General features: G+C 36.4%; 1 protein-coding gene across 1 annotated transcript in view; it reads right to left on the reverse strand.

The window, feature by feature from the left end:
* Positions 1-316: 316 nt before the first annotated feature.
* The window catches only part of CNTN6 (contactin 6), a 187547-nt gene continuing 172422 nt past the window's right edge, over positions 317-15441 (reverse strand). The window contains exons 20-22 of the mRNA XM_055557576.1: positions 2202-2314; positions 1259-1427; positions 317-423 (exon numbers count right to left, since the gene is read on the reverse strand). Coding sequence (XP_055413551.1) covers positions 317-423; positions 1259-1427; positions 2202-2314 — 389 coding nt within the window. The remainder of the gene's footprint in view (positions 424-1258; positions 1428-2201; positions 2315-15441) is intronic.

Below are 15441 nucleotides of genomic sequence, written 5' to 3' on the forward strand. Positions count from 1 at the left end.
AGCTATGGAAAATGCAATTTCTTTCATATTGACCATCACTATCAAGAGATTTATATATACTCTCCATAGAAGCCACAGCAGTGACAACTTCATGCATTAATTCAGCACCTTCTGAATATGTGTAATCATGTGTGAACACTAAAATTCCAAAGTGTTTAAAATTTCTTTATTTAATGTACCATATTAGATATTTACAAGATTTTAATAATATACATTTTTTATTTCCAAACAAGTATGCTTTTGAATGTTACCTTGTCACAGGGGCTTTTTTTTTAACAGAATAATTTGCTTTTTTAAAAATGAAAGAGTTATGGTTTTATTCATCATATAAGTGGCTGAATAGCAAAACAACAAAAATTGTGATGACAACTGACAGGAAATGGATGCTAGGTTCTAAGACTGAAATGCCTCTGGAACTCAAACCTGCAAAATACAAAAATGAAACAAAATATATTGAGAAAAAGTAAAATCATTTGTTAGATTAATTCTTCATGAACCAAACACATACTATTATTTCTCTTTTAATACCACATTTATTATACTTGTTTCACTTACATTGTGTTTAATTTTAGGAAGTGTTTTTAACCCTCTGATTTAGGATATCTGTTTTAAATATAAAAAGAAAATAGAAAAATGCCTAAAGGGCAGAATAGGATTGGCCAACATGTAGTGGCTGATGAGTTATACTCAGTCACATCTTCGGATAGATAAGTGAGTGATTCTTCTAAAGCAGAAATAATAACATTATTATATACTAAATCTGACTGATTGGTGTTACCTGCTTAGGATATCATGTTGAGAGGATTTGAAAGTACTAACTCAGCTCAGTATGAATGCCATAGTTGATTAGTGATGTCTGCCATGAAAATGGCAATGGAGATGTACCTACACATACATCACACTTGTTCTCCCTGCTCTGAGAAGCTTGCAGGTACCCATGGAAAAACTTTCTAGTTTTGTGCCAACAGGATAAAGCATATACATACCAGTGACAGTTGTGAAGTTGTTTTTTTTTTTTTTTGAGTTTCAAATGAGGAAACATATAAAACTGCTTGTCATATGTAAGCATGTTGGAAATTTGAGGGATTAAAGAAAATTGACTCATCACCTCTTGCTCACAATTGAAATATGGAAAAAATAGACCTTTTTTTTTTCAACGAATATTTAAACAAAAATTGGAAAGATTCATAGAACCCAGACTTCATGCTGGCAGCTGTCTTTATTCAAAATCCACAACAGCAATGGTGATTCAACTTACTTGACATTTTTGGAATCCTAATTTCCTCACTGCTGCTTCCATCCCCACCATCACTAACTGTTCTTATTTCAATCAAGTAGTCCTCTTCAAAGGGAACCAGAAGCTCAGCAGATGTATTGTTTGTTTCCAAAATATGAGTTTTACTCTGTCTGTTTTGCCGGTACAGAATCTGAATAAAATGATGAATCGTGTTAAATGGACATGTAGCTTCTCGAAGGTGCAGAAACTCTTACAGAACACTAGCACTGTGAGCCTGATACATGCCGTAGTCCTTGGATGGAAATATCTGGTCTACACTTTTTCTTTAAATTTGGTTATTAAGAAAAAATATTTCCTTTTTGGCCAATGCTTCTAAAATCAGTATAGAGTTATCTCTATTAATTAAATAGCTTGAGGCCATTATCTCTGGAGCTTGCTGTGGAAAGTTACTGATTAGTTTGGACCCATTTCAAATGTCTGAATACTATATGCATTTGTCAGCAGATGATGTTCTTTACCACTGATGGAAATGGTTTATCTTGATATTTGATGATTGGATTGGATTTTTTTGTTGGATTTCTTTTATATTGCTGATAGATGATATCCTTCTGTAGCCTAAGTTCTAGAAATTCTACTTGAATATACTTTTTGATCTCGTTGTCATCTCACATTTTTAATATCTAAATACACAATCATATTTTTTGAATATGGGTGAGTTGCTTGAAGAAAAAAATGTTGCATACTGTAAAGATTTATTTGTTAATGCTTCATGACACATTACTGACCTCACAGTATAAAATTTACCATGAAGAACTTAAAAGCAGTAATGCTAAATATTTTCAAAGCATTAGAACAAAGATTCCTATATTTCCACATGCATAAAATTTGTTTCTTATTTGGTTCTAACATTTATCATTACTTAGGCAGCTAAGTGATCTGTTTAAAGGAAAAACAGAATACTCACCTTGTAGCCTAACACTTCAGACTCATTTTCCATAGTTTTTACATGCTCCCAGTTTAGGCATAACTTAGAGTTTGTCAACTTCCAGGCAATGTTAGCTGGTGGTTGGCTTGGAGCTTTAAAAAGATAATCAAAGTTCCAAATGAATATTAATTAGCTCATGGTTACTGTATGACCCGACAACATGAAAAGGAAAAATAAGTCCTGGATAATTAGCATAAAAGGAGGTAAAATGTTTTCAGTGTCATTTCAAATATCATATTAATTCTAATCAGAGGAAGTAAATTCATTCAAATTCCGGTCATTTGGAAATGTTTTTGTGACAAACATAAATTAATAATGGTATGCCACATTTCCAGTATTAATTTAGTAATCATTTCTGTTGAATTTGTTTACTATATGTAAATAGATGGAAGGCTCCTTTATCTAATGTTTAATTTGCCCATCAATCAATGAGCCTCTCAGACAAACTCAGGTTGCAAACTTTTTACATATATCAATACAGAGGTGTACATTCCTAGTAGTCCTTTACTTTTAATCTTGTATTAATTAGGACTCATTGACTATAAATAACACAACCAACTCAAGTTGTTTTAAACAAAATATTAGCAATAGATTGTGAAGGATATAAGGGACTCTCTTGGAATTCATGGCAGAATGCAGCAGAACCTCAGAGGAACAAAAAATATCTGAAAGCCAGGAAGTTCCTCTCTCTACCTCTCACAGTAGGGTTTGCTGCAGGCTAATCTTGCCAGGGACCACCTCTTTGTTCTGTCAATATATGCAGCAGAAATCAAGACTGCCTACCTCATCTGAGATTTGAAACCTCCTTTGTTGAGAGATAGTTCAAGCTAGAATCTCCAGGTAAAAGCTAATGATTGGCTTAATTTGGCCATATTCTATTTTACCCTAATCCATTGTGGCTAGACTGTGAGAAAGACATATGACTCTCAACACAGGTAGAGCCAGTAGGAACCATGAAGAGGGAAAGTGATTACAAACTGGGTGATCATCCCAAAAGGTGTCTGCCCTGAATCCGAACTGTGGTTTTAGTTCCCTGAGATTAATGTTTTCTGGGAGAAGGAAGGTGTGAAGTTCAAGAAGACATATTTAGAATTAGCCTTCTAAAGTAATGGATCTCATCCAACTGGAAGATTTTACATACAAGAAAACTAGAGTCCAGGTTGAAAGTCTGCTTCTTCAAAACCATATAGATAATGAGTGCTTAAGCCCAGTCAGTATTCTGGTTTCTTGACTTTTAATCTAGGTTTCTTTATTTTTTCTGCATGACAACATACTGCTTCTCAAAGATTTGAGTTCACGTGATTATTTTTGAGATTTAAGAAACTGAAGAGATTAAATATAATTCAGCTGGATAGCAGAGGCAAAGATAAAACTACCCAGAAAGATGTTTTTGGCATCTTACTTGAATTTATGAGGCTGAATGAGCATAATATTTAACTCATTATAACATTGATGGAAATGATTTCTTTTGGAGTTTTAACTCAACGGCTATTTCGTGTCTTATGTGCCGCTGGAAGAATTACAGGGTGTCACCCAACATTGCCTTATGATATACCTACTTGCCTTCTCTAAGCCCATGGAATGTCATACACCTAGTCACTTATACCTCAACTGGCACATAATAGAGAGAGAAATGTTTCACCCATGGGAGCATGGGGCTTAGTTCATATATTTTATTATGAATTTATCCCACTGAATTATAGTTATTCATAGTTTCTTTAAATTTACTGAGAATGCATTACCAGCCTCTAGCATAGTGGTTGGCATGTAGGCAGAGGCATATATATTATATATATTGAATAAGTGACTGTGTAATAGATGGCTAAAGAAAAACCACTCAGGGTCCAATGTGATTTTCTCAGATCATGTAGATTATGCACTGGACTGTGAGCAGACCCATAGGTGATACAATGTGGCAAATCTATTCATTATGCTATCCTACAGTTGAGGCTAATTGACATGGTCAAACCTATAGAAATCCATATGAATTTATAAAATGAACATGCCAGGTGAATAAACCATGTCCTAGTACATTTCTTGACAATATAAACCAAATAATAATTAAAAGCCTGAAAGTTTTGTATGTAGTAAGAATTCAGTGAAGAGGAACTAAAGAGCTTCTTGAGAAGATGAAAGAGGAGAGTGAAAAGTTGGCTTAAAGCTAACATTCAGAAAACAAAGATCATGGCATCCGGTCCATTACTTCACAACAAATAGATGGAGAAACAGGGAAAACAGTGGCAGACTTTATTTTTTGGGCTCCAAAATGACTGCAGACGGTGACTGCAGCCATGAAATAAAAAGACGCTTACTCCCTGAAAGAAAAGTTATGACCAACCTAGGCAGCATATTAAAAAGCAGAGACATTACTTTGCCAACAAAGGTCCATCTAGTCAAGGCTATGGTTTTTCCAGTAGTCATGTTCAGATGCGATTGTTGGACTATAAAGAAAGCTGAGCGCCAAAGAATTAATGCTTTTGAACTGTGGTGTTGGAGAAGACTCTTGAGAGTCTCTTGGACTGCAAAGAGATCCAACCAGTCCATCCTAAAGGAAATCAGTCCTGAATGTTCATTGGAAGGACTGATGTTGAAGCTAAAACCAATACTTTGGCCACCTGATGTGAAGAGATGACTCATTTGAAAAGACCCTGATGCTGGAAAAGATTGAGGGCGGGAGGAGAAGGGGACGACAGAGGATGAGATGGTTGGATGGCATCACCAACTCAATGGACATGAGTTTGAGTAAGCTCTGGGAGTTGGCAATGGACAGGGAAGCCTGGCATGCTGCAGTCCTTGGAGTCGTAAAGAGTCAGACATAAGTGAGCAACTGAACTGAACTGAACTGATGACAATGATTATAGTTTTTAACTGTTTTCCCTGGTCTTAATTCAAAGTGCCCTTTCTAATCTTTCTCAATTATGAAAGAAAGAATATAAAAATTCTCACAAGATACCACAATTTTAATATCTAGTATACTCTTTGGCACATTTCTTTTATCTCTGGTCTTTAAAACAAAGTATAACCTTAACAATTTCATATAATCAATACAGCAAAAATAAAAATTCACATCTTTGATATCACTGGCAGTAACAGATTCTGAAGGTATTATCTATTGCTATGCCTTTTCTATTTGTTTGCATATTTAGATAAAAAGTACTCCTTTTATACTATGAATCCATTGATGATCCTTCAGATTGAGAGAAAGAAGAAATGACTTCTATTAGGTATATGGTAGTGATTGTGTCTCTGAGATTGGGATATTTGCATTTGTTTCCTCATCTACCATAACAGAAGTAAGGCATTCCATGGACATAAAATGAGAAACATTATATCAGGAATGAATTCATGGAATGAATGGCTAATTGTGTGGGTTATTGGGAATGCTTTACCCTTCATGCTATCTGGAAGGTGTAAAGAATTGGACTTTGAAGTCAGAGAAACCTGAATCTGTATACAGTCTCTTCCGAGAGGCCTGGTTTTCCAATTTTGGAATGAGACTAATATATAGTAGTTTATAAGACTTTTAGCTTCCATGAAATAAAATGAGAAATGTTCCTCCCTTGGTTAGTGGTACATAATAAATTGCTCAGTAATTGTTAACTCTCTTTCCTATGAGTATCCATTCTTCACTGTGGTATTACGACATAGTCAGTTTTTCAATGGTGTTCAATGTGGATTGCTTCTAATAACACAATTCCAAAGTTTGCAAATTATTCATTTCTTAAATATAATTAGGGGTATTTTCAAGATTTCCCCTTCATAATTTTCTTCTTCCTTCAGTTTTTTTATGTACTTTTTGAAAGGCAGAAAAAATTGGAAAGTCTCAGCTAATTATCTGGAAAGTTCTCATAGTCCAGAGCTTTTCTTATTTTGTCCATGGGTGTGACTTCAATGTCTATGCCTTTTGTCTAGTATTGAGTTGGGAAAAAAAGTTTGTTATTTCTAAAAGTTACTTCAGAAGGCCTTTAACAATTCGGGTCATGAGTTTGTTGTATTTACCTAAACTGGATTGTAGATATCTATGACAAAGTCGAAATTTCTATCACCTTGAAAAACCAAAATACTGTCACATGGATAATATAATACACATGCCATGTATGCTTATACCTAGTTGGTCACTGGTAAACTCAACAGCAAGCACTTTTCCAATCTTTTGAAAGAATTTTGCAGGCAATTTCCAAAGACTAAATTATTTTCTATTAATCAAATGACGGAGCAACATTAAACTAGCCCTTTGCAGCTCTAATGGCTTCCCTGTGATCAATTTTTCTGTAGATGGCATTTATATTCAACTGTAGTTCACACTGTGAACTCAATTCAAAAACAACTTCTTATGTTACACTTCTAAGTAACAGCATGGGGTTGACATTTGGGAGAGAGAGAAAGAACATAAGTGCAAGATGAAATAAAAGCTTAATGCCTCCTTTATGTCTAAATATGGATTGATTGCATTATTTACAACAAGAAAAATTCAGTACAGAGTGCTAGTCAGTCAACATCAGGGGCCAAATTGAAACAAAATTTGCAAACACTTTCTGTTACTGGGTCTGAATACTTCTGTCTATATAAGCAGTGCTTTTCCTCTCCCCTTTCCTCTTGGAATTGGTGTAAATATTTTTCTCCCTTTAGTTGTAAATCTAAATTTCTTTTAGTGATGTCTGTGTGAATCACAATATACTTGCAGTGGTCCTCAGTTGTCTTTTGGAAAGACATCATTTTCAGTAAGCTACAATACTTAATATCAAACCACTGATATTTATTTTAAAAATCCCATATTTAAATAAAAAGAGACTTTTATCTAAAAGTCTATCATCATCACCAGCAACAATAATAACAAAGACTTTAGAAACTTTATATATACTGTTCCTTCTATTTGGAGGTCTCTTTGTCCACTAGGTCTCTTTATTTTTTTAATGTTATGTATATCTCAGCCTCTTAATTTCTTCATAGTAACTTTTCATAATTTATGATTATTTTATTTCACTTCTTCTTATTTTAATTTCCCTCCCCAGTAAAGAGAAATTGCCTGAAGGTATATATCCTTTCTGTTTTAATCTCCTTTAGTCACTTAACCCTGTTCATGGCTCATGGGAGGCACTACTTTCTTGAGTGAAAAACAGCTTCATCGTATTTCCAAAAATAAAAATAAAAAGGCTCAGTTTTCTGTTTATCCAATCAGAATAGGGAAAGATTTTGTTGAATGTGAGCTCTGCTTTCTCACAATTTACAGTGGATAACCAAATATAAGATGGAAAATCTAAACAGTGGCGGTGTGAATGTGTGATGCATGTAGATTACTACTATTAAGAGTTAATTTTGGTGTCATCTAAAGGGCATGGAAAATCAAGGTTAGACCCAGGGATGGCATTTAAAATCAGAGCTATCCTTGATGTTTCATGAAAGCCATTTCTCATATTTTCTTTGCATGTTCTTCCATGACTCTTGAAGAAAATTTCTGCAACAAATTTATGAAAAGAAGGAAACTAGGAGGGAGGAGGGTTCAGGATGGGGAACACATGTATACCTGTGGCGGATTCATTTTGATATTTGGCAAAACTAATACAATTTTGTAAAGTTTAAAAATAAAATAAAATTAAAAAAAAAAGAAATGCAAAGGAAGTGAAATCACCTCTCAAGAAGAAATATAATAATATATGTTACCACATATTGAGCTCTCACTGTATGGCTGCCTCTGGGTCACCTTACTGTACATTATGTCCTTTAATTCTTAAAGAAAACTCTAGAGGAAAGTACAATCATCTTTGTTTTTCAGTTGAGAAAAGAGGTTCTGAGTCATTAAATAAATAGACTTCTCATACAGTTCATGGCTGAGCTGAGACTCACATTCAGTTATTTCACTCTGAAGTCTTTTTCTAGTTCTTTCCAAAAGTATCTCACAATAGGCCAAAGTCATGGAATCACTCAGAAAAAAAAAAAAAGGAAACATATTAAAGAGGAAATTTATAGATGAGTAGAAAAGATATTTATGTGTCTGTTCATAGGCATGATGGGGTCTTACAAACTAAGAGAGTGCATAAAATCAGATAATCAAATTTTAAATGTTAGAAGATCAGTAAGTCTGGTGCTGCTAGATGAGGAATGGGAATGGAAAGTAATTTGTGGACAGACTGTGAACAGACTGTGAAAGATCTCGTACACCTTTCTCTAGTCTTTGTTTTCTGAAATAGAGGAGACAATGAAATTTTGAAATTAAAAGAGGATGTGATTCTGTTTCAGGAGGAAAAAATCTCAAGGCAGTTTGAGGTTTGGACTGAAGATTTGAGAGTCTGGAGAGAGGGAGACACTATTTAGATGGTTAGAGATGAACACTACACATTAGTACAATGTCCATGGGATCCAGAGATTCAGAGTCTATATTAATTGTATGCCAGTCCAACAAATGCCACAACAGAATTTTCTAAGCATACTTTTTTTTTTTGGATCTAGGAATTAAAATAACATACTTCTTGATGTGCTTTAATAATTAAGATAAGTATACTGAATGGGAGAAGGAAATGGCACCCCACTCCAGTACTGTTGCCCAGAAAATCCCATGGATGGAAGAGCCTGGTAGGCTGCAATCCATGGGGTCGCTAAAAGTCGGACACGACTGAGCAACTTCACTTTCACTTTTCACTTTCATGCATTGGAGAAGGAAATGGCAACCCACTCCAGTGTTCTTGCCTGGAGAATCCCATGGACAGAGAAGCCTGGTAGGCTGCAGTCCATGGGGTCACACAGAGTCGGACACGACTGAAGCGACTTAGTAGCAGTAGTAATATACTGAATATTAATACTAGGCTTAGGACTTAAACGTGCTCAGCATTTTGTAACTCTGATTGGCAGAATCAGGGCCTCCCAAACATGTCCAGGTTCTGATTCCTCAAACCTGTGGGTATATTACTTTATATGGAAAAGGGCATGTTGCACATATAATTATGTTGAGGATATTGATATGAAGCAATAACCCTGGATTCTCTGGGTGGGTTCAGTGTGATGAAAATGATGCTTATGAAGGAAAGAGCCAGGGTCAGAGGAAATGTGAAAGGCAGAAGTAGAAGGTCCGAGTCAGAGGGAGACTTGAAAATATCATGCTGTTGGCATTGAAGATAGAGGAAAGGGCCACAAGCCAAGTGGTATGTGTTGTCTCCAAAAGCCAGAAAATTCAAGGAAACAAGTGCTGTTTTAGAGCTTCCAAAAGGAGCTCAGAAGCTTACCCAAAGCTTGTTTTCCAACCAGTGAGACTCATTTTTGATTCAACCTTTAGAAGTACATAATAACAAATTTATATTGTTTTAAAACACTAAATTGTGGTAACTTGAATAGCAACAACAATAGAAGACTAAAGATTTCTGTTAGATTTTCCAATGACAGTGATAAAGAATGTTGAAAGAATAAAATTAGAGATTTGATTGGTATTCAAATACAAAATGGAGTCTTGTAGAACCTTATTCTCAAGTCCTTGTTGGATATTTTGATAAAAGAGTTAATGCAAACAGGCTGGTGTAAGCAAACTTTAAGAAATATTGAAAGAAAATGCTCATGAAAGAAATTAGGAATTACAAGAGGTTTTATTCATTTTTTTAATGAAAAAGAAGAGGGATGCTAAACTTCACTTTATACTTTCTGACTCTCATCTCACTCTTCTCTCACCAGATATATTCTAGCACTGTAGCACTTGGATAAAAGTACTCCTTGTTAATGAAATTGTTTTCAAAGGATATGTCTCACACTCTTTGATGAGGCTGACCTCATGTGAATACTCAGGCAAACCACCAATGAAGTTCTTGGCATTTAATGAAAATTTCAGTCAAGCCCATTTGTAGGACCAAGTGGGTCAACTGAACACATCTCTTGCTACTGTGTCTAAAACAAGTATTCTGCTTAAACACATAGAGTAGGTTAGCATAAGCTATCATATGGTTGATATAGGATGCATGAACAATCAAATTATTAAATTCAATGTAAAGAAAAAACTTTTATTTTTAAGGTTATATATGTGTGTAATCTGTATGCAGGTCAGGAAGTAACAGTTAAAACTGGACATGGAACAACAGACTGGTTCCAAATAGGGAAAAGAGTACATCAAGGCTGAATATTGTTACCCTGCTTATTTAACTTATATGCAGAGTACATCATGAGAAATGCTGGGCTGGATGAAGCACAAGCTTGAATAAAGATTGCTGGGAGAAATATCAATAAACCTCACATATGTAAATGACACCACACGTATGGAAGAAAGCGAAGAAGAACTAAACAGCCTCTTGATGAAAGTGAAAGAGGAGAGTGAAAATGTTGGCTTAAAGCTCAACACTCAGAAAAATAAGATCATGGCATCTGATCCCATCACTTCATGGCAAATAAATGGGGAAATTGTGACAGACTTTATTTTGGGGGGAACTCCAAAATCACTGCAGATGGTGACTGCAGCCATGAAATTAAAAGACGCTTACTCCTTGGAAGAAATTTATGACCAACCTAGAGAGCATATTAAAAAGCAGAGACATGACTTTGCCAACAAAGGTCCATCTAGTCAAGGCTATGGTTTTTCCAGTAGTCATGTATGGTTGTGAGAATTGGACTATAAAGAGAGCTGAATGCCGAAGAACTGATGCTTTTGAACTGTGGTGTTGGAGAAGACTCTTGAGAGTCCCTTGAACAGCAAGGAGATCCAACCAGTCCATCCTAAAGGAGATCAGTCCTAAATATTCATTGGAAGGACTGATGCTGAAGCTGAAACTCCAATACTTTAGCCACTTGATGCGAAGAACTGACTCACTTGAAAAGCCCCTGATGCTGGGAAAAGACGTAGGGCAGGAGGAGAAGGGGACGACAGAGGATGAGATGGTTGGATGGCATCACTGACTCAATGGACAAGAGTTTGGGTAACCTCTAGGAGTTGGTAATGGACAGGGAAGCCTGGTGTGCCGTGGTTCATGGGTTGCAAAGAGTGGGCCATGACTGAGTGACTGAACTGACTGATATGTGTGTGTGTGTGTGTGTGTGTGTGCATGCGCGTGTGTATTTATATAGGTGGCTCTCTGTGTATCTCTGGATTCAACATTAGCAGATTCAAACAATTTAAGATTGAAAATATTTGAAAAAATCATAAAGTTTTAAAAAACAAAATTTTAATTTGCTGTATGCTATTAATAATAATTTACATAGCATTTACATTGTATTAATATTTGCAACTATCTATGTAACATTTCGGAGAAGGCAATGGCACCCCACTCCAGTACTCTTGCCTGGAAAATCCCATGGACGGAGGAGCCTGGAAGGCTGCAGTCCATGGGGTCGCTGAGGGTCGGACACGACTGAGCGACTTCACTTTCACTTTTCACTTTCATGCATTGGAGAAGGAAATGGCAACCCACTCCAGCGTTCTTGCCTGGAGAATCCCAGGGACGGGGGAGCCTGGTAGGCTGCTGTCTATGGGGTCGCACAGAGTCAGACACGACTGAAATGACTTAGCAGCAGCATGTAACATTTACATTGTTTTATGTATATATAAGTAATCTTGAGGTGATTTAAATATACAGAGGCTGTATTAATATGTGGATAATATGCAAATTCCATGATATTTTATGCAAGGCACGTAAGCATCTGTAGATGCTCCTGGAACCAATCCCCGTTGGATACTAAAGGACAATTGTATATGTATGTGTATATAGATGTATGTACATGATCTTAAATGTATACTATGTGTATATCTATATCTTTTTGCTAATTAGTTTATTGTTTGGGTCTCAGCCCCCCTTAAACTGGCCAATGGAATTAAAGTAATACAAGATGGTTGGCTTGAGCATTGTGTCACCAACTACACTGGAATGCCTTTAGTTTTTCACAGATCTGTTCAGATAAGAGAGGTTTATTTGATACTACATTTCCACATTTCTAATTACCCTTGATTTTGCCTGAGATAGAAGCTGAATTATACACAAGAGTTTTGTGAGTTTGGCATCTCTCAGTCAGCTATAAAGAAATGTCTGGGCAAACCTCTGATTGATTGGAGATTTCCATCAGATTTTCAGATTAACTGAAAGAGACTAGACTCCATAAGGGCCATTGAAGCAAATAGTTCATACAGGTATACAGCAATGACTTCACCAACCCAGTCAACACAGAGTAAATCAGGAAGACAAATTGAACCACATCTTTAGCTAGTCAGTTCTAGAAAATTACATATGACTTAGTCTACATCAAAGTAGAGGATTGAAGGAGAACTGGTTTAAGAGTTGTTGATCCACACAAACTCTTCCATTAAAATGGACTGATAGTGGAGGGTTTTGTTCATCTGTTTGTTTCCTGCTTAGCAGTTTCACAGCACTTTGTATTTTCAAATGTGCTCCTATAATCAAAACCTCATTTGTGCCTTACTGGTAATTTGAGAAAACAGGGAGGGCAGAGGACATTTTCATTTAACAGTTTAGAAAATTAAAGCAGAAAATGAAATGCTTCATCCTGTACCAGGTCATGAGTCAGTGAAGTACATAGAATTAGAACACAAGTCTCTAGCTACTGGCTGGTGTTATGGACACAAGTGGATAATACATCCTATAATTGAAGACATTAACTGAGATGATTCCCAAGTTCATTTTGGACATGACCAATGTATCTATACGGAAAAGAACTTTGATTTTCAAGCTTTTTAAACCACCTATTCATTCCCAATACACAGGACACAAAGAATACAGAATTTAATGGCTTGTTCTATTTTTTCCTGTTTGTTAGTAGCAGTGCATTCATGTCTTAGTCATTCTCCAAATTTCAGCAACTATATTTGTTACTCTTTTTCATTTAAATTTAGAGACCAAAGATTGTGTTTCAAAAAGCTGTTTACACAAATAATTTATGTTCATCTACAATATATAAGAAATACATAAGTATTATTCACTTATAAAAATAATAAATTGCAGTTCTTACTAAGCTGTATCTGATCAGACAATTCCCTGTTCACTACTTTGACTCATATTATGGAATGTTTGTGCAGCACCAGACTCATTCATAGGACAAATGCAGCAATAGTCAACGATTAAAGATGGGCTCGATAAAGGACAGAAATGGTATGGACCTAACAGAAGCAGAAGATATTAAGAAGAGGTGGCAAGAATACACAGAAGAACTGTACAAAAAAGATCTTCACGACCCAGATAATCACGATGGTGTGATCACTGACCTAGAGCCAGACATCCTGGAATGTGAAGTCAAGTGGGCCTTAGAAAGCATCACTACGAACAAAGCTAGTGGAGGTGATGGAATTCCAGTTGAGCTATTCCAGATCCTGAAAGAAGATGCTGTGAAAGTGCTGCACTCAATATGCCAGCAAATTTGGAAAACTCAGCAGTGGCCACAGGACTGGAAAAGGTCAGTTTTCATTCCAATCCCAAAGAAAGGCAATGCCAAAGAATGCTCAAACTACCACACAATTGCATTCATCTCACACGCTAGTAAAGTAATGCTCAAAATTCTCAAAGCCAGGCTTCAGCAATATGTGAACTGTGAACTTCCTGATGTTCAAGCTGGTTTTAGAAAAGTCAGAGGAACCAGAGATCAAATTGCCAACATCCGCTGGATCATGGAAAAAGCAAGAGAGTTCCAGAAAAACATCTATTTCTGCTTTATTGACTATGCCAAAGCCTTTGACTGTGTGGATCACAATAAACTGTGGAAAATTCTGAAAGAGATGGCAATACCAGACCACCTGATCTGCCTCTTGAGAAATTTGTATGCAGGTCAGGAAGCAACAGTTAGAACTGGACATGGAACAACAGGCTGGTCCCAAATAGGAAAAGGAGTTCGTCAAGGCTGTATATTGTCCCCCTGTTTATTAAATTTATATGCAGAGTACATCATGAGAAACACTGGACGGGAAGAAACACAAGATGGAATCAAGATTGCTGGGAGAAATATCAATAACCTCAGATATACAGATGACACTAGCCTTATGGCAGAAAGTGAAGAGGAACTCAAAAGCCTCTTGATGAAAGTGAAAGTGGAGAGTGAAAAAGTTGGCTTAAAGCTCAACATTCAGAAAACTAAGATCATGGCATCCGGTCCCATCACTTCATGGGAAATACATGGTGAAACAGTGGAAACAGTGTCAGACTGTATTTTTTTAGGCTCCAAAATCACTGCAGATGGTGACTGCAGCCATGAAATTAAAAGATGCTTACTCCTTGGAAGGAAAGTTATGACCAACCTAGATAGCATATTCAAAAGCAGAGACATTACTTTGCCAACAAAGGTTCGTCTAGTCAAGGCTATGGTTTTTCCTGTGGTCATGTATGGATGTGAGAGTTGGACTGTGAAGAAGGCTGAGCGCCGAAGAATTGATGCTTTAGAACTGTGGTGTTGGAGAAAACTCTTGAGAGTCCCTTGGACTGCAAGGAGATCCAACCAGTCCATTCTGAAGGAGATCAGCCCTGGGATTTCTTTGGAAGGAATGATGCTAAAGCTGAAACTCCAGTCCTTTGGCCACCTTATGCGAAGAGTTGACTCATTGGAAAAGACCCTAATGCTGGGAGGGATTGGGGGCAGGAGGAGAAGGGGACGACAGATGATGAAATGGTTGGATGGCATCACTGACTCGATGGACGTGAGTCTGAGTGAACTCCGGGACTTGGTGATGGACAGGGAGGCCTGGCGTGCTGCAATGCATGGTGTCGCAAAGAGTCGGACACGACTGAGCAACTGATCTAATCTGATCTGATCTGAATCCTTTATTCAATAGGTCCTATCTTTGTGAAAAATATTTAGTTTATTGTTAAGAGAGATAAAAAGAGCAGAAGAGTTAATTCTTGGATTTCAGAGGCTTTCCAGTAATTTGCAGTGATATAATATCATAGAAGGAAAGATCTAGGTATCTGACAGTGCAGGAATCACATCAAGACTCAAATGGTAAGACAAACAAAAAACAAACAGAAAACCTATTTAATAAGCATTTACTAAAGTATGTGCTGGACACTTTGTATTATGTATTTCTTTCAATCTTGAACAAGGCCCAGTGAGAAAATCAGTACTACTTATTCTTCACTTTACAGATGAGGATATTGAAACTAAAAGATTAAACTAACCACTTAACATCCCCAGAATGGGAGGTCAGATGTTGAACCCAAGTTGGAAGAGGACATCAAAGACATTGTATTCTCTGTCTTTCATCTATATACTCAAAGTATTTTCTCTTTTGCAACTCCAGAAAGATCAGAGCAGTTCATTT

This window comes from Bubalus kerabau, chromosome 20 (assembly GCF_029407905.1).
Source record: "Bubalus kerabau isolate K-KA32 ecotype Philippines breed swamp buffalo chromosome 20, PCC_UOA_SB_1v2, whole genome shotgun sequence".
NCBI lineage: Eukaryota > Metazoa > Chordata > Mammalia > Artiodactyla > Bovidae > Bubalus > Bubalus kerabau.